Here is a 19503-nt window from a genome sequence, read left to right as displayed (position 1 = left end):
GCAGCGCGCGGGGCGCGGGAGCCGCGCGGGCCGGAGCGGAGCGCGCGCACTGCCTGCCCGCCCCCGGCGCGCCCGCCTCCGCTCCGCCTCCGTCCGAGGCGCGGGCACGGAGGCCGGGGCGGGGTAGCGCAGGGGGCAGGGCCGCGGCGGCGAGGCCGAGGTTGGGGGGGCGGGGGGGGTGGACGGGGAGGAGCGGGACCCGATAAAAGGCTGCGAGGCGGCCCCCACCCCGCGGCAGGCCGGCGGGCAGGCTCGGCGCTTCCCTTCCGCCCGGCCCGCGCCGGCGGCGGGGAGGCGGCGCGCGCGGCCCGCAGCCCGCCCATGGAGGCTTTCCCTTGGGCGCCCCGCTCGCCCAGCCGCGGCCGCGCCCCCCCGCCCATGGCGCTCGTGCCCAGCGCCCGCTACGTGAGCGCCCAGGGCCCGGCGCACCCTCAGCCCTTCAGCTCGTGGAACGACTACCTGGGGCTCGCCACGCTCATCACCAAGGCGGTGGACGGGGAGCCGCGCTTTGGCTGCGCCCGCGGCGGTGGCGGCGGCGGCGGCACCTCTCCGCCCTCCTCTTCCTGCTGCTCCCCCCACGCGGGGACCGGGCCCGGGGCGGTGGGGCCGGCGCTGGGGCCGGCCGACTACGACGACGACGACGACGACAGCGACGAGCCGGGGTCCCGGGGCCGCTACCTGGGCGGCGCGCTGGAGCTGCGCGCGCTGGAGCTGTGCGCGGGCCCCGCCGAGGCCGGGCTGCTGGAGGAGCGCTTCGCCGAGCTGAGCCCGTTCGCCGGTCGCGCCGCCGCCGTGCTGCTGAGCTGCGCGCCCGCCGCTGCAGCCCCTACCGCCGCCGAGGTGGCGCCGCGCGAGGAGCGGGCCCCGGCGTGGGCGGCCGAGCCCCGGCTGCACGCCGCCTCCGGGGCGGCCGCCGCCCGACTGCTCAAGCCCGAGCTGCAGGTGTGCGTGTTCTGCCGGAACAACAAGGAGGCGGTGGCGCTCTACACCACCCACATCCTGAAGGGACCCGACGGGCGAGTGCTGTGCCCGGTGCTGCGCCGCTACACGTGTCCCCTGTGCGGCGCCAGCGGCGACAACGCGCACACGATCAAGTACTGCCCGCTCTCCAAAGTGCCGCCGCCGCCCGCCGCCCGCCCGCCGCCGCGCAGCGCCAGGGACTGCCAGCCCGGGAAGAAGCTGCGCTGAGGGCCTGGGCTCCGGTCTGCTGCCACCTGACGCCACCAGGGTCACCGCCTGCCCGCGCTCTCATTTTCGGTCTGCGCACCATCTTTTCCTCGCTGTTGGAGAGGCCTGGAGCTCGGCAGTTAGCTCAACTTGGGAAGTCGTTTTGGTTTTTTTTGTTTTTTTCAAAGCAAGCCGGCCGTACGGAGTACTTTCCTGTCGAAGAGCGGTTGAGACTAGACGCTAAAATCTTGATTTATCTCTGATTTGTCGTTTGTGCACATCCGGACGGTGAAGGCTGGGTGTGTATTCCACTACCTGAAATATGGCAACTTAATGGCGCTGTTTATTTACTGTATACGTCGATCTATTTTAGATGCGCATCAGTATGAATTGTCTCAATCTAATCTCGGATGTTTAATTTTATGGAGGCACTTTACTAGGTCTAGAATATTTTTTTAAAAGCCTCATAACTGAAAACTGGCGATTTTATGGAATGTCGGCAAAATGACTATTTTATTGTTTGGAAACAATATTTCTTAGTTGTCCTTAATCAGTTACTCTAATTCCAGGTAAAGCAAGCCCCTGGCGGCATCACCGTTTTGAAAAGTGAAGGTTTAGTAAACTTTCCAGTATTAATCTGTGTGGGTAGTCCCTCCTTGTGGCTTGTTTCAGTCTTGGCTGGAGGTGTAAAAATGCCCAATCTGTAGCAGGTAGAACACAACTCCTTATCCTTTTATGTACCAGATCTTATTACTAAACTAGCAACTAGCATTTCCACCCTGAAAAATTGTGCCAAGTTATAATCCTATTGTGTATACACTTGGAAATTGGTGCTGTTTAAAAACTTGTGTATTTATACAGTAACAGTATATGAATTCATTTATCTTGCCTATTTGCTACTTGGCCTTTTGTCCATGCACCCACCTCCCCATTTCCAGTTCTTTAAAAACATTTGTAACATTAAGATCAAAAGGGAGCAGTATTAATTCACCCTGCTCAATTTCAGAGTTCCCAAATAGTAGAAAGCTCATTCCAGCTGTTGTCTCCCAAACTGAATGGAAGATGCAATCCTTTGAGCTCCGGGAAGACTAATGTAATAGCCTGTGTTCAAGAAGGTTCCACCATGGGCTGTGTCTGGCTTTAGGCACAGGCAGGCCTCAAACCAGAATAAGCACTGAAGGAATTATGGATGGAGTAGGGGTTGAACACAAGCCTCCCCCGTGCTCCCTTTTTCCCTGAAGACCCTAGTCTGTTTCTGGAATCCCACCACTTACCACAAAGGAGATTAGACCCTATCCTTAGGCCAACTTTAGCTCCCACCCTCATTTATAGCCATACCAGATGCCACACCATGGCTTGTAGCTACCATCAGGACAGATAGAGGAGGCAAAAACGGAATGAATTAGGATAAATGTACAAAATACATCACTCTCTGAAAATGGCAGATTTAGTCATACCTACTTAGATCCAAGTAGGAGAGTTCAGCTCCTTTATTAGACATTAGACTGCTTTTATATCAAACAGCTAACTTCCTCCACAGCAGATTGGCTTGAACACTCCTTTGAGGGTATAAGAGAGGCTGAGGTAAATAATACTGGAAGGCTGTGAGACTTTTTGGTCAAAGTTAGGGGGGTCAGAACGAGGGGGAGAGGTGCAGGCAAACAGTACGTTGGCCAAGAGAAATCCATTCCTGCTAGTCCAGCCCCAGAACACAGAACTTTAGATGTGAGTAGTCTTAAACTCAAGGACCTTAATAAAACCATGTGATTACTTATTCTCTTTTGTTGTGCTAGAAAATACACATTTAATTTTGGTCTCAGGTAGTTGTCAGGTCAAGAGAATTCCTGTTACCTCTCCTACTGCTGTTCTACCTTTTCAAGAGCACTACAGCCCTTCTCCAACACAGGACTAGGCAGGCAAATACTTTGTATTTTCAAAGAGCCAAACTGTTATAGACACTATTTCTAGGTGTCGCGCACTTAAGCTTTGACATGTTCAACATGAGAATCCCTCAGTGATGAGATGTGCCTAATACAAATTTGATATTGACACCATCACAGTTTTACCGGCAAACATCATGTCCATTTAAAACACTGATATCAGCCCCCCTCAAATTTGCCTGTTTTCCAGCTAAAATTAAAACACTGGGAGTTAGAGCATGCACAGAGAATATTACTACCGTTAATCTTCTAGAGATCTCTTAGGAAAAGTATACTAACCACACTAAGGCACTTAGGAGGACCAAGCATAGAACTCTCAATCTAAAACTTTAAGTACTTGCAAAATTAAATTTAGGGTGTGGGGCACCTGGCTGACTCAGTGATAGAGCATGGCACTCTTGATCTTGGGAGTTGTAAATCTGAGCCCCACTTTGGCAAGTAGAGTTTACTTAAAAATTTAGGGTAAAAGAAACCTAATTTTTTAAAGTTTAAAGAAATACATAATAGTGTGACAAAGTTTTGTTTTTATAAGAATATGCCTGTGTTATTTGGCTAAAAACAAAACAATGCATGGAATCCTCAAAAGCGCTTTACCAGCTCTGCAGGCAGACTGCCTTACTTTGCTGGTCCTTTTCTGTAGGACCTTTTCTGTAGACACATTTGCAGTGAGTGGCTTTTTATTTCTTTGGATTTTAATTTTCCTATGCAGTCCTTTTTGGAAGCTGCAGAATTAACTTTGATTACAACAACTTTTGGCCTAAATTGTAAGTAAGCCAAAATTATCTATTTTAAAATTATACTACAAATATATCTACCTCAAGGGAAAGGGCAGAAAGTTTCAGTGTTGGTCCTCACCTTCTAGTCTGTGCTTAACCACATGAGGAACATTCCTGCATTCCTTCCGGTGTCCAGTATCTATGTCAATTAGACTTGTAAAATTAGAAATGAATCTACAGTCAAAAGGTCTTTGGTAAAAAACAAAACACAGATAAAGCACATAAAAGCATCCCAACACATAGATTCCCACCTCTTCCTGGAAGCCAGTAAGGACAACTAGGGGGATGTAGAGTCTTTTCTGGGCCACTGTCTCTACCCTCAGATCCACATGTATTAGCAGCATGGTGTTCTTGTGTAAAAATGCAGAAGCCACTGGGAACATGAAGACATTCTACACACAGTGTGTAGGTTGGATGTTCAGCTTTCCTTTGACACCTGTGAATACTGGGGGATGTAGGGGAAGGCTGTGAGGCCTTGAGTAGAAACTTAAGAACAGGACCACAAAGCAGCAGCAGACTCTTCTGCCCCCATCCTGTGCTTGAGATTCCAACTCCTAGGACAAAGAACTTGGGGGCATAGTATTTATCTGGGAAAGGGTTCTGGCAGGAAGGGCAGGTTTGCAGACTAGCCTAACCATCAGACATGCATCCATAACTCATCTAAATAAATCAGCTTAAATGAATGGTCCCCTGGGGCCAATCAGTGCTGTCACAGGTACAGTCCTGTTCTAAAGATTGGGGAGACTTAGCAGGTTACTGCCCCAAGTTCATCAATTTGTTAAAAAGAGCAGGCCCTCTCCCTAAAGACCTTTTAAGATTTCCACTTGTTTGAAATACTAGATATTAAGGAAATTAAGTGTTGAAAAAAGTCGTTTCCATCACCGGTAACATCAAACAGAAAAGGCTGCATCTGATTATTTTTAAAAAAGCATCAATACTCCCTCTTCTGGCCGCCTTATAGCTGTACCAACAGGAATTCTCACCACCACCCAATACTGGAAATAATTTGCATGTCTGTAGCCACTATCAATTTGCTACTAATATTCTCTGAAATTATATTTTTTCTAATTTCAGGGGAATACCGAAAATAGTAAGCCACCCACCTACCCAGACCCCATGCATACAAGCTCACAGAGAGGACAGCATTATAAGGAAACTAAGAGGTTCCTTAATTAAGGAAGGAAACATCCTAGCCACGTTGGCTTTCTATTTGAGTTATTTTCTTTGATCCTAAACACAGACATTTAATGGCAACAAAAAAAAACCCTCAAAACAAACTCAACTAGATATACAAACTCACAATAGTAAGTAAACCACTTTGACTGTAACTACAAATCAACACTAAAACAAATTCTGTAAGTATTTTATTTATCATTGAAGAAAAAACACAGCAGCAAGTTCTGTGTTGGCTTCAATAAGACCAAATAGTTAATCTTTGACATAGCTACGACACTCCAAAATTGAAGTCAACACAGTCATTACTACAAATTACTTGTTGAAAGAATCTATCCTGAAGAGAAAGAAAATTAGGAAAAAGAATTTAAACAATTCCTCCAAACCACACATTTATAAATATTGTCATATTTAAAATGCTTCAAAGGCATGAATTCTCCATTAATGGAAAAGCAGTCTGCTATTGGCAACAGAAAAAACTCAGCAATAGTTTACCAAATGCTTTAAAATTTAAAAGCCGTAACTGATTTGGATTCACACTTGAGCAGTATTCTTGTCATTACAATAATGACTGCAAATTACTTTATACTCACCTCTCAAGTAAAAGCTACAGAAAATCCCACTGTATCCAATGTTTGTAATGTTTACTGCACTTATAGTGAACCTAAAAACTTTCTAAATGTAGTTAATAGAGTAAATACCTCAAGATACCTAGAGGTATGTCTCAACCGCTAATGGTGTGGAAGTCGTTTCAGCCTCTGCTTTTGAAGAGTCTTCAAATACATTTTCTCTAACAGAACCCTACCTCATTCCAAATTAATATAGTATTTCAAAAACAAAAGAAAAAGATCAGTTCTATACCAAGATACAGGTGTTACTCCATACCTGACAGGTTCACATTTTCAATTTATTTTAGTTTTTCTTTTTTGTAAACAAATGATTGATGAAATAATGCAACACCTTAAATTCCAGAAAATGGCCCACCTGGCCAACCTCCTGTGGACACGGTGCACAATCAATCTATTATAGAGGATTAATACAAGTTCATGCTTTTTGTTATGATGAGACAACATTAAAGAATCCAATTTAGACTGGTTGAAGCACAAGTATGATAATCCTTGAATGTGATCAAACCTATGTGAGACATGAATTTGAATCCATTATCTTGAGATTTAACGTCGTACCGTGGTCCATCCATCTTCATCAGTCTCGTTTTTAGTACGACGAAGAGATTCCCTATCTTTCTCAGCTCTCCATGAGGCCTTCTCTTTTTCACCTTCTTTTTCCCTTTCTCGGTCTCTTTCTCGGTCTCTTGAAAGAGCTGGGGGAGGAACACGACGAGGGGCTTCCCGCTCTTCTGCCCGCTCATCTTTCCTGTCATCAGCACGCCTCCAAGAACTTGCTAAAAAGTTTAATTAAAAGAAAAAGAGTAAGTTTGTACCATATTGTACTGGCTCAGACTAAACAGAACTTCAGCGAAAGGAATGCCTCCAAATACTCAGAAATCCCGTACCATAAAAGTAACAATATAGAATCCCCATTAAAAAAAAAAATCAGGGGCGCCTGGGTGGCTCAGTTGGTTAAGCGACTGCCTTCGGCTCAGGTCATGATCCTGGAGTCCCTGGATCGAGTCCCGCATCGGGCTCCCTGCTTGGCGGGGCGCCTGCTTCTCCCTCTGACCCTCCCCCCTCTCATGTGCTCTCTCTCTCTCTCTCATTCTGTCTCAAATAAATAAATAAAATGTTAAAAAAAAAGAAAAAAAATCAATAAAATCTAAATATATTTTAATCATTTTGATACAATTTTTGACAAATCCTTCAAAACAACATACAGACAAGAGATATAACTCAAGGGGCGCCTGGGTGGCTCAGTCGTTAAGCGCCTGCCTTCGGCTCAGGTCATGATCCCAGGGTCCTGGGATCGAGCCCCGCATCAGGCTCCCTGCTCCGTGGGAAGCCTGCTTCTCCTTCTCCCACTCCCCCTGCTTGTGTTCCCTCTCTCGCTGTGTCTCTCTCTGTCAAATAAAAAAAATCTTAAAAAAAAAAAAAAAAAAGAGATATAACTCAAATTTGCCAACAAGAAGAAACCATTGGCCTGGGAAGTGTCCTAATTGTCACAATAATTTAAGACAAGGTGACAAAAATCTGAATGAAATTTTTAAAATAAAACTTCTGGCTCTTGTTGAAGAAATCGTAACAGCAAAATGGCCATAAGCATACTTTACAGGTTAATATAAGAAAAACCCTTGTAATCCCATTGTACAAATGAAAAAAGTTCGTGAGGCAACTAAAGTGCAATGGCCATTTTCAACATTACAAGTTTTTTGTTTTTTTTTAACTGAAGTTTCAACTGTCACAATTTCAGAATAAGAATATTTTACACTTTGTGCTTATCTACCAAGATCTTACTTTTAAACAACTGACAGGGGCGCCTGGGTGGCTCAGCCGTTAAGCGTCTGCCTTCGGCTCAGGTCATGATCCCAGGGTCCTGGGATCGAGCCCCACATCGGGCTGCCTGCTCGGCGGGAAGCCTGCTTCCCCCTCTCCCACTCCCCCTACTTGTGTTCCCTCTCTCGCTGTGTCTCTCTCTCTGTCAAATAAATAAATAAAATCTTTAAAAAAAATAATAAAAAATAAACAACTGACAAACTGTTTCCTAGTTACATAAACCTCTAAAGCAATATATATTGCTTACCATCCAATTAGCCTACTGCTATACTTTCAATTTAGGTATGAGCTACTTTAGAGTGACTACTAAGTTTATGAGAACTGTGAATTTTTTTTAAAAAATTTATTATTTGAGAGGGAGAGAGCAAGCGAGCTGGGGGGGAGGGAGGGAATATCAAGCAGACTACCTGCTGAGCACGGAGCCCCATGTGAGGCTTGATCTCACAACCCCGAGATCATGACCTGAGCCAAAATCAAGAGTCGGATGCTTAACCGACTGAGCCACCCAAGCGCCCTGAGAACTATGAATTCTAAACTGAATATTCACTATCTTATTTTTGATGTTTATAAGAATGGATGAGGCAATAAAACCCCAAATTTCCTCAAAGATTATGGTGTTCCAATAGTTCAGCAACGTGCAGACCATCCATACCTTCTTCACGTTCTGATCTAAGAGGAGGTCCTCTTCGGTCTCTGTCATCTCGCCTTTCCCTTAGATCACGGCGATCATCTCTCTCCCGACGACGGTCATCCCGATCCCTATCTTCACGGCGATTTGAATCTCTCCAGCTCGAAGATTCTTCCGCTGGTCCTCTTCTCCAGCCTCCTTCATCCCTGGAACCATTCAAAATGACATGTTGCAGTTCTGTCGTTAAGACTCCAGAGAGCACATTCAAGTTGATGTTCACAGAGTTTACAAATGTAACAGGGACGACCTTTAAATTTCTGACTTGATCTCAATCTGATGCTTCAGGTGTAGAGGTCGAATGAGAACGTCTGGACCTGTGCTATCCAACACAGCAACCATTACTCGTATGCAGCTACTTAAATACAAATTAACTGAAACAGAATCAAGACGTTCTGTCAATAGCACTAGCCACACTCCAAATGTTCAACAGCCAAATGTGCTTGCTGGCTACCATACTGGGCACTGCAGATACAGGATGCTTTCATCCCGCAGAAAACTGTATTAAATGGCGTTGGTCTAGATTCATCAGCATAAAGCCACTCAGGCCAGAAGCAGCAAGTTAGAACTGTTACCACTAATAAAAATCCAAGGGGCTTTTGATAGGGCTATAAAACTGAGTAACTAAACCACGGGGAAAGGCAATGGGCTGGCAAAGATACCTGTGTAACTAGAGTCCTACCACCCAGTGTCAGCCTCACTTTCTCAACTTTATTAAGAGGCGACATTCAATTGAGGCACGAGGCACACCATTTCTCAAAGAGAATTTAAGAGAATCCTAACTGTAATTCCACAAAGAGTTCCAAAGCAAACCTAGGTCTTCTGAAGCGGTCCTCTCGATCCCCATCTCGCTCTCTGTCCCGCTCTCGCTCTCTCTCTCTCTCTCGGTCTCTTTCTTTCTCTGGGTCCTTGTCGTTTTCGTCACGATCTTGGTTTTCTCTCTCTCTCTCTTTTTCCCTATCCCATTCACGTTCTTCTGATGGTCTTGATTCTCGAGGTGGACCCCAACTCTCTTCTCTGGCTTTTTCTTTCTCTCTCCATCCACCTGTTTTTATTTTTATTTAAAAAAAAAGGCAAAAAAATTTTATACTCAAGAAACACAGATTAGTAACAATGAATAGAGATCTGAATGTTGACATTAATACCACCACTGTAAGTGCTAATTTAAGACACTCCGACCTCATTTAAAAGAAAACTAAAGTTATCTTATTTTACAGAATCACCGGCTCCTATTTATGACTACCTATCACTGTTTTTCTAACATAAAGGGAGGAAGGAACATGTAAGATAAGGGAAATTTATATAGTCTGGGCTGAGTGTTCCATATGCTGAGATTTCAGATGTAAAAATCTGTTCTGATGGTAAACAGACAACTCATTTTAAGCAAAAAACTTAAAAGAGTCAGGGGTAGGAGCCAGATCTCTGAGAGAGCCCCAATTGTAATTTCATTCATATCTTTCATTTTCAAAAACCTTTATTACCAAAAACTTTCTTTTCATATTCTTGCCCTCCACCATTTACCACCCATGCAATCATGGAACAAAGATAAATCCTTCGACCATGTATCTCACACTTAGCCATGGGATGGCCCAAATCAATAAATGTCATATATATGCACAAAGAGGCCAAAGGGAACAGATTTAAACGAAAAATCTATTACGGGGTGCCTGGGTGGCTCAGTCGTTGAGTGTCTGCCTTCGGCTCAGATCACGATCCCAGGGTCCTGGGATCGAGCCCCACATCGGGCTCCCTGCTCAGCAAGAAGCCTGCTTCTCTCTCTCCCACTCCCCCTGCTTGTGTTCCCCCTCTCACTATGTTGTGTCTCTGTCAAATAAATAAAATCTTAAAAAAAAAAATCTATTACAAGGTTAATTACTATTGTCGCTAATATCTGTATTATCATGTGCCACAGCACTATTCTAAACCTTCTGTGTATATGAGCTCATTTAATCCTATCCATAGCTTTGAGCTAAATAGATCCCATACCTGCTAATTTACCTACTTGCTGAAATGTACTTGTAAATTGCTACCGTGAACACTCGGGCACTCTTCACCCACAGACACGTGTAGAGCGATCAAATACTTCGAGTTGCCCGCAGAGCACGTTCACAGTAGAGGTCGAAAAAGGCAACGCTTTGTCCTCTTGCTGCAGCTCTCCTACTTTAAAACAAGTAACCCTTTTGGTGGTCTGTTGAGTGACAGGTTTTCTCATTTCTGTGCTTTGTTGGTGATTTCACTACTTTTTTTTTTTTAAGATTTTATTTATTTATTTGAGAGAGAGAATGAGATAGAGAGAGCATGAGAGGGGGGAGGGTCAGAGGGAGAAGCAGACTCCCTGCTGAGCAGGGAGCCCGATGCTGGACTCGATCCTGGGACTCCAGGATCATGACCTGAGCCGAAGGCAGTCGCTTAACCAACTGAGCCACCCAGGCGCCCGGTGATTTCACTGTTTAAAATGGCCCTCAGGCACTGTGCTCAAGTGCTGTCTAGTGTCCCAAGCACGAGAAGGCAATGGATGTGCCTTCCAGGAAAAACACTCATGTTAGAGAAGCTTCATTCAGAAGTTATAGCGCTACTGGCCGTAAGTTCAATGTTAATGAACCAACAACATGAATTAAATAAGGTATCTTTAAAACAGAAATGCACAAAGAAGGTCGTGTTCACTGGTTGACAGAAATGCTGTGACCAGGGGTCTTATGAGGACCAAACCTATACTTCCCTTAGGAGCAATGGTTCAGTATTCATAGTGACTTTATATAAAACGTTTATCATGACGTAGTAAGAATCTACGACACTGTTCTCCCCATTTTACACAAGAACAGGAAAGACACACAGCCAGACAGTGGAATGAACTCAGACCAGAAGAGATGGAAATATGGCACAGAAGGAAAGGAGGCTACTCGCTGAAATCTTCGTGTAGAATGGATTACTCTGGTTACTGCACCAAGACTAGACCTGGGAGTGGGAGGGCCTACGGGGACCAGCAGCAGCAAGAGTTCAAGGAAGGAATGATGGTGGCTCAGAGCCAAGTACGTGCAGAGAAGTGGGTGGATCTGAAGAACATTAAGAAGGTAGAACTGAACTAAACGAACATTTAACATAAAAGGACGAAAGACGGCAAAGGAGAACTCCCAGACCCCTAGCTTATACAATCAGATGGACGGTGGTGGCCCTGAAGAGAAGCGTGTGGGTGAGAATTCAGTTTCGACAGGATGAATATGACGTGTCACAGACACTTCTAGGTAGAAATGTGCTATGTGCAACATGCAGCTGGAAACATGGGTCTGAAGGTAAGGAAAGAAGTCACCCAGAGAAGACAGCAACAGAAATCACAAACTTATATACAACTGCTCAAGAACAGTAAAATTTGAAAACATGAGCAAGCCCAAGACTGAGAAAGTAAGAAACTGAGCTCTTCCCATATAGTATAACCCCACGGTTGACAGAGGAGTGCAAGACAAATATTGAGTAAGTGTATTTTTTCAATATTTACACGAAAAGGCTGGTCTAGGACAGAACCAGAAGAACACCAATACTTAAGGGATGGGCATGGGAACAAGAGTCCTCAAAGAAGCAGTCAACAGGCAGAAGGAAAACAAAGTACACATCACTAAAGCAGAAAAAGGGGTAAAGTTCTTTAACTTCTTTTGGTGTGTGGGACATGGAAGCCAAGCTCCGTATATAAAAATTACTGCACAGATACCTAAGGAAAGATAAAAGACCAGTTCATCTGGAAACTAATAATATAGCCTGATCGCTGTCATACATAATTAAAATTTCACTTTTTCAGCTGAAGAATAACTTTTTATTTAGACATCAAAATATAATCAGTCATTTGAGATGTCCCCTATTTGAAATAACCTGATTATCATCCTCAGAATAGCGATTAGCTCATGTAAGATTTCACTCTCTATTTGTAAGACACCTCAGATTCTATAAAGCATCTAAGCAGTTTTTCTGAATACCAGAATTTTACCTGGCTTGACAAACGGTCTCCAGGGACCAGGTCTTGAGTCATCACCCCTTCTCGGAATCCGATCATCATCCATGTTTCTCCAAGGCCCCCGGTCATCATCTGCACTGCGCCTAGAAATTCTGTCATCATCAGTACTCCTCCAAGGTCCTCGATCATCATCCAGCCCACGCCTGGGACCCCGGTCATCATCCATGCCCCGCCTGGGACCCCGATCATCGTCAGCATTACGCCAGGAAGACCGCTCATCATCTGCACCTCCTCGCCGTGGCCCCCGGTCCTCATCCATCCCACGTCTTGGTCCTCTGTCCTCATCAGCTGTTCGCCAGCTTCCTCTGTCCTCATCCAGTCCCCGTCTAGGTGGTCTATCATCATCCGCATGACGCCAGCTCCCCCTATCTTCATCACCAATTCGTCTGGGAGGCCTGTCGTCATCCATGCTGCGCCTGGGACCCCGATCATCGTCAGCATTACGCCAGGAAGGCCGGTCATCATCTGCCCCACGGCGAGAGAACCGGTCTTCATCAAGACCACGTCTAGGACCTCTGTCATCATCCATGCCACGCCGGGGAATGCGATCATCATCTGGTCTAAGAGAAGACTCTCTCTCTTCCTCATCTCCCAAACGCCTTGGTCGATCTTCCTCTCTTCTATGAGGCCTTTCCTCATCCCGCCCCTCTCCACGTCTCCACTCCCTACAGAGCAACAAGCCAAACATCTTTAAGAGTCCATTTTCTGAAAAGCACATGATCTTTTGGGGAATTATTTCACTCCCTTTTAAAAACCACTTCAGGGCGCCTGGGTGGCTCAGTTGGTTAAGCAACTGCCTTCGGCTCAGGTCATGATCCTGGAGTCTCGGGATCGAGTCCCGCATCGGGCTCCCTGCTCAGCGAGGAGCCTGCTTCTCCCTCTGACCCTCCCCCCTCTCATGTACTCTCTCTCATTCTCACTCTCTCAAATAAATAAATAAATCTTTAAAAAAATAATAATAATAATAAAAAAAAACACTTCAGCCTAAATTCATTATTCCTAGTCCTGAAAGAATATGTGCTCCTAATAAAAAATAACACAATATAAAATCTTACATCAACAAATAAAGCAACTACCTTAAAAAGGTGTCTAATTGCACTTTATAAGAAGCATCCAATTTCTAAATCTATTACTATGACCTTTCAAAATTCAATTTCTGTATAGGACTTATGACCAACACTCTTGCCTATCATGAGCAGGCATTTTTAAAGGATGGTTCAAATCTACTTAATAAATTTAAAGGAAAAGGAAAATATGTTCTAGAACTGTTCATTCTTACTGTAATCTTAATAGTATTCAGTTAGGGAACAAAAAAATCTGAAGCATGTATTTGTCAAAATATTTAGAAAGTCAGTAATTACAGCACTGTTGAAGTAAACTATGAAAAACATTTCCGTAACAGACATGCATACAGTTCTTCACGATTCTCCTTTCCACACCTCCACAAAATAAACCAAACTTAAAACCTGCTATAAGGTATTATGTAGGGCCTATGACTAATCAACACTATTGTCCTTGATTCTACTTACTTCTCTGGTGGGCCTCTTCTCCATTCGGAATCTACTTCGGGTCCTTTCCTCCAGGTGCCTTCTGAATCTCTGTCTCCCCAGCGAGAGTCCTACATTCACCAAAGTTAATGTGAGGCACTACATGGCAACACTTACTACAACTACTGGTTGTTACCAAATGTCTTTGCACTTTACATCAATCCAAAGTCCTTAAATATAAACAAGTTTTAAAGTTGTTTCTTTTTTAGCCTTAAGTCAGAGTGACAGTACAGTGAAACTGGCATTCTCATGTATCGAGTGGCTGTATAAATAAAATACCACCTGAAAGTAATCTGGGACCCCCCCCAGAATTACTAAAATATCTACAGATCTCCTTTGACTTCAGATTTTCCTTTTGAGATTATGTGAAAACAGCTCAGTGCCCTAAACGTACATCGCAATGCCTACTGAACAGAGGTAGAACAAATGAAATGTCAAATGGGGGGTGGCTCAATTAACAGTTACTTCCCTCTTCAAAATACTATGTTGTCATTAAAAATTATAGAAAGGGTGTGGGGAGATCAACACCCTGCAAGCAGAAATGTAAACGTAGTACAGCCTTTGTAGAGAGCAGCGCACACAACGTTAATCACCAACACCTCTGACACAGCTTGACTGCTCGACAAACATAACCTGAGGCCACAATCAGCAATTAAGAATACTGTGGAAAATATGAAACAAGACTCAGGGCAGGGGTGGAAGGAGAAAGATAAAAATCTAACAAAGTTAACAATCCCAAGTAGATGAGTAAGAGGATCTTCATTTAAACTTCAGAAGTGTTTTGGAAACAAAACCCTCCAATAACAACTAGCGTTAAGAAGCAGTGAAGGGTAACAGCCAGATGGTAAGTCATCTGCCATCATAACTGACTCTGGACTCTTGTGGTGGAGGTTGTTCTAAGAGACTTTCCCAAGTGGACACCGTGGGAGAGAAAGGAACACAAATGTCAATGAAGCTTATGGTCACTACAATGGAGGGACCAAGTTCCTCCCACTCTTCACACTCACCCTACAAATTAAACTCTCAACAAAGAATTCAAGTTATTAGAGGTTTTCATAGAACTAGCACCTCAAAAGAGATTTTTAGGGATGGCTATGATAGCTGTTAAACAAAAAGAATTCTAAAAAGTAACATGAGGGACACATGGGTGGCTCAGTCAGTTAAGCGTCTGCTTTCGGCTCAGGTCATGATCCCAGGGTCCTGGGATGGAGCCTCACATTGGCTCTTTGCTTAGCAGAGAGCCTGCTTCTTCCCCTGCCTGCCACTCCCCCTGCTTGTGTGCTCCCCCTCCACCCCATGACAAATAAGTAAAATCTTAAAAAAAAAAAAAAAAAAAGTAATATGATTGCCAAAAACTTTTAACTCAATTGATAGATCAAACAGAACAGGCCCTGCTAATAAACATATAAACTGAACAGGAATCTCAAGGAACCAGCTACAAAAGGATAAAGAGATGAAAAAAGTGAAACATTAAAAGAGAAAGAATAGGACTTTTAAAAGCAAATATAGACAACAAGAGAAAAAATTTCCATCAGCTAAAGAAATTTAATTTTCTCTAAGGTAAACAGATCGCATCCTCTGACTAAAAAGGCACAAGTGGCCAAAAAGGGTTAATAATAAAGACTATATACACTTAGGGGACTAGACACAGTCTCAGTAAAATCTTTACACTCCCTTTACCCCAAGGATAGAGAAAATTCTGAAAGTTCCCAAGGAATAAAACAGAGTATCTACAGAAGTAACAAGACCAAGACTTTTATCAAGATCCCCTCCCATCCCCTCTGTACTAGGACAGTAAGCACTGTCTCGAAACTTCCGAGGGAGGATTTTGAAGGGACAAAATCATCACACAATTTTTCAACTGTGAGAAAAAAAACAAAACCTCTTTTGAGACATACACAAAGACACCCTGGAAAAAAAAACCTGAAAGGATATACAAAACCAACAAAAATGTATCTGCAAAGGAGAAGAGGTGACACAGTATAAACATATTTGAAACTAAATAGTGTTTGCCAATACGGTTGTACAACTGTTAAGGGAGTCCTGAATAGAGAACATGTTTTAATGAGCTGGAAGTAAAAATGCTCCACTTATCCCAATGAAACAAATAAAACTAAAGGCATGCTCAGAATTTTTTGTTCAGAGAAGACAGTTCTTAAAATATACGGTCTGTGAAGTTTAGATAAATTTTAAGAAAAAAATGGATGGTAATCACTAAAAGAATACAAAAAAAAATGAACTGAGAAAAGTTCTTAAATTTGGCTTAAAGGAAAAGGTAGCAAAGACATGGAAGTAAATAAAAAGCTCTAAACTAAATGTTAAGAATAAAACCAAATACAGTCATTACCATGTTAAACGTGAATATATAAATCTAAAGATTCTCCAACTGAAAGGGAAGGGAGGAAGAGGGAGGCACAAAACAAACAAAAGGCTGAAAATGAACGAAAGGATGAATAGACATCTGCAAAAACTAAATTAAAAAAAAAAAAAACAGAAACCCATAATCACAGCAAGTTACCTCCCTTTCTTCAGAATATGAAGCTCCCATAAATTAACAGAATGTAATAAATTAAAATAACACAACACTTCTGATTCCATACATACACAGAGAAATTTGTGCCCAACAGGAAAAGAATACGCATAACGCCATGTTTTAGGACACAAGGGGAGAATGTATTGAATTCCAAAAAATTAGAAATCATACAAACCAGGGGCACTTGGGTGGCTCAGTCAGTTAAGCATCTACACTTGGTTTCAGCTCAGGTCATGATCCCAGGGTTAAATCAAGCCACATGGGGCTCAGCAGGGAATAAGCCTGTCCCTCTCCCTCCCCTTATGCCCCTTCCCCCACCAGCCAGGGTGCACACACTCTCTCAAATTTAGTTTTTATTTTTTAAAACAATCATATAGGCCACGTTCACTAATACTGAAGAAGTAAAAATAAAAATTAGCAACAAGAATAACAAAACCAAAAATCTATGCATATACATCTTAAAAAGAAATCAAAGAATAGCAGGTCCTCCAGTAAAGACAACTGACACCAGTGTGGCAGAAAGGAATGGAGAAAGGCAGGCAAGAAATCCTCCAGCTACTCAACTCTTAACTTAAAAAATAAGTATCTTGTTTAAGGGGGAACATGGGCACATCCAAGGGAAAACAAAGAACATGCAGATAATGTCACAGAAACATGGTAAGGCATCAAACTAGCTTGGAAGGGATAGAGTATAGGTGACTAAGAGGAAAATGGTGACAGATGAAGTTGATGGAAAGCAGCAAACTAGAAAAGCCTGGACTGCTAAAGCAGGTTTTACCTTTGGCTAGAAGTACTGAGTACCAACCAAAAGGAAGATGTGAAACCCAAGAGCAGGTACAACGATCAAATATGCGTTACAGGGGGAAAAAAAAATCAAGCAGACCACAATGGAGAGAAGGTCTAAAGCCGGGGAAAGATTATAATCAGAGAAAATAGTAAGGAGACCAGTAAATAATACAGGCAAAAGGAAATTCTGAATTAAGGCAGTAATGTAGGAACAGAAAGGAGAGGAAGGGGTAGATTCAAAACTCCATGATTAAGTGGGTAACGGTGTCACCAATCAGAAGCAGGAGTTAGAGACACAAGATAATCAGAGACACAAGATAGAGGGGGAAACACAGGTCAGTTTTGGACATGTGTGCATATTAATTAAAAATAAATATTCAGGGGGCGCCTGGGTGGCTCAGTCGTTAAGCGTCTGCCTTCAGCTCAGGTCATGATCCCAGGGTTCTGGGATCGAGCCCCGCATCGGGCTCCCTGCTCGGTGGGAAGCCTGCTTCTCCCTCTCCCACTCCCCCTGCTTGTGTTCCCTCTCTCGCTGTGTGTCTCTGTCAAATAAATAAAATCTTTAAAAAATAAATAAATAAATAAATATTCAGAGCAGCGTTTGAATCATGGGAGTATTGTTAAAATGCAGATTCTAATTCAGGTCTGACATTGGGCCTGAGATTCTGCATTTCTAGCAAGCTCCCAAGAGATGGTCAATATTCATTGCTGGTCCACCAGACCCATCTTTGAGTACTAAGAAGTTAGACAACTCACATCATCCTCTGAACTCACAGTAACCCCCTTTAAGGAAAATAGAACAGTCCTTCTTCCATATACTAAAGAATGTTCTTTTGTCAAATACTGAAGTCTTAGAAGACTTCATTCTTACTGAGACTTCATTCTTATAGAGAAGATTTCTAAAAAGAAGCCTAAAATCCCAGCTCTGCTAAGGTAAGTCTAATCTTCCCCCCTTAGGAACCTGTATTTGGGAAGACAAAGTAATACCAGACTTCAAGAGAGATAAATGCAACCAATTTAAAACACCAAGCCCAGACACTGACATGTGCAGAGGTATATGGACCATGTAAGAGAACTGGGTGACAAACACGTCACATAAAAACAGAGTAACTCCTATACTCACCTTTCTAGAAAGTGGATCATCACCAAGCCTTCTCTCTTCCTCTCTGCGCCGTTCCCTTTCTTCAATTTCCAGCTCTCTTTGGCGTTTTTTCCTTTCTACTTCTTCTAATTTCTTGACCCTCTCCTGATACTCTCGTAGCTCTTCCTCGCGTTTGGCCCGTTCGGCACGCTCTCTCTCTTCACGCTCTGTGTAACAAATTAGAGTTATAAAGTATGCCTCTACCTGCGTCTTTCCCCTCTTGCTAGGTCTAGTTTGCTGGTATTGAACAGGCAGCATAAAGTAGAAGGAAAATTTTTTTTATATTTTAAGTAGTTTGTATCAGCTAAGGGGCAACAGATATTCAAGTAAAACAAGTATTATGCCACTCAACATGAATAGTTTTGTAATGACAAGAAGATACCTGAATCCCTCCCCAACTCCTGAACACCTGCGATTTCCAGATAAAGAATCATTTGACAGACTTCATCTGGCACTGTTCCTCAATAAATATTACTATTACATAAAATACAGTGATAAAAATTAAGAAGTGATACTATTTTTTAAGACACACCAAAAATGTGGAAATAAGCTGGTAGAGGAAATAACATCCTCACCTATAACAAACTTCAGGCAACAAAAACTAAGTTCTAGTTAGTTGCAGTTAAGAAGCCAATGATCCAGAACGCCTGGGTGGCTCAGTCGGTTAAGCGTCTGCCTTCAGCTCATGTCATCGCGTCATCGCATCGGGCTCCCTGCTCAGCGGGGAGCCTGCTTCCCTCTCCCTCTGCTGCTTCCCCTGCTTGTGAACACGCTCTCTCTCTCTCACAAATGAATAAAATCTTTAAAAAAAAGAAGCCAATGATCCTGGTTCCTTGTTCCTGTATTTTCTGAATATGACTGCTATATTTAAATTTTTTTTAAAGATTCTATTTATTTATCTGACAGAGACAGACACAGTGAGCATGAGCAGGGGGAGGAGCAGAGGTAAAGGGAGAAGCAGACTCCCCACTGAGCAGGGAGCTGGACGTGAGACTTGATCCCAGGACCCTGCGATCATGACCTGAGCTGAAGTGAGATGCTTAACCGACTGAGCCACCCAGGTGCCCTGAATATGACTGCTATAAACTGAATATCAACCTTGCCTTATACTACCTCCAATCTTGGTCTGTAGATACCTTTTAGCATTTGTTCTTCCGCCCTCCTCTGTTCCTCCTCTTCTTTTTCTCTATGGTAGGTTATTCTGCGTTCTTCTTTACGTTGCCTTTTACGTTCTTCCAAGCGATTATGCCTTTCTTCTGCTAATCGCTCCTCAAACTGTTTAAGCTTTTCCTATTAACAGAATGT

General features: G+C 43.3%; 2 protein-coding genes across 2 annotated transcripts in view; one reads left to right on the top strand and one right to left on the bottom strand.

Annotated features, from left to right (window-relative positions):
• Positions 1-100: 100 nt before the first annotated feature.
• Positions 101-2059, top strand: NANOS1 (nanos C2HC-type zinc finger 1). Its single transcript, XM_036123840.2, has one exon. It carries the CDS (start codon positions 322-324, stop codon positions 1186-1188), a length of 867 nt encoding a protein of 288 aa, XP_035979733.1. The 5' UTR covers positions 101-321; the 3' UTR covers positions 1189-2059.
• Positions 2060-5230: 3171 nt separating this feature from the next.
• Positions 5231-19503, bottom strand: part of EIF3A (eukaryotic translation initiation factor 3 subunit A) — a 36313-nt gene continuing 22040 nt past the window's right edge. The window contains exons 16-22 of the mRNA XM_036123831.2: positions 19335-19488; positions 18181-18365; positions 13721-13809; positions 12165-12856; positions 9002-9233; positions 8156-8337; positions 5231-6458 (exon numbers count right to left, since the gene is read on the bottom strand). Of these exons, the coding sequence (XP_035979724.2) occupies positions 6229-6458; positions 8156-8337; positions 9002-9233; positions 12165-12856; positions 13721-13809; positions 18181-18365; positions 19335-19488 (1764 nt within the window). The 3' untranslated portion in view covers positions 5231-6228. The remainder of the gene's footprint in view (positions 6459-8155; positions 8338-9001; positions 9234-12164; positions 12857-13720; positions 13810-18180; positions 18366-19334; positions 19489-19503) is intronic.

The sequence above is a fragment of the Halichoerus grypus genome, chromosome 7 (genome assembly GCF_964656455.1).
Source record: "Halichoerus grypus chromosome 7, mHalGry1.hap1.1, whole genome shotgun sequence".
NCBI lineage: Eukaryota > Metazoa > Chordata > Mammalia > Carnivora > Phocidae > Halichoerus > Halichoerus grypus.
This window is presented reverse-complemented; position numbering and strand designations above follow the sequence as displayed.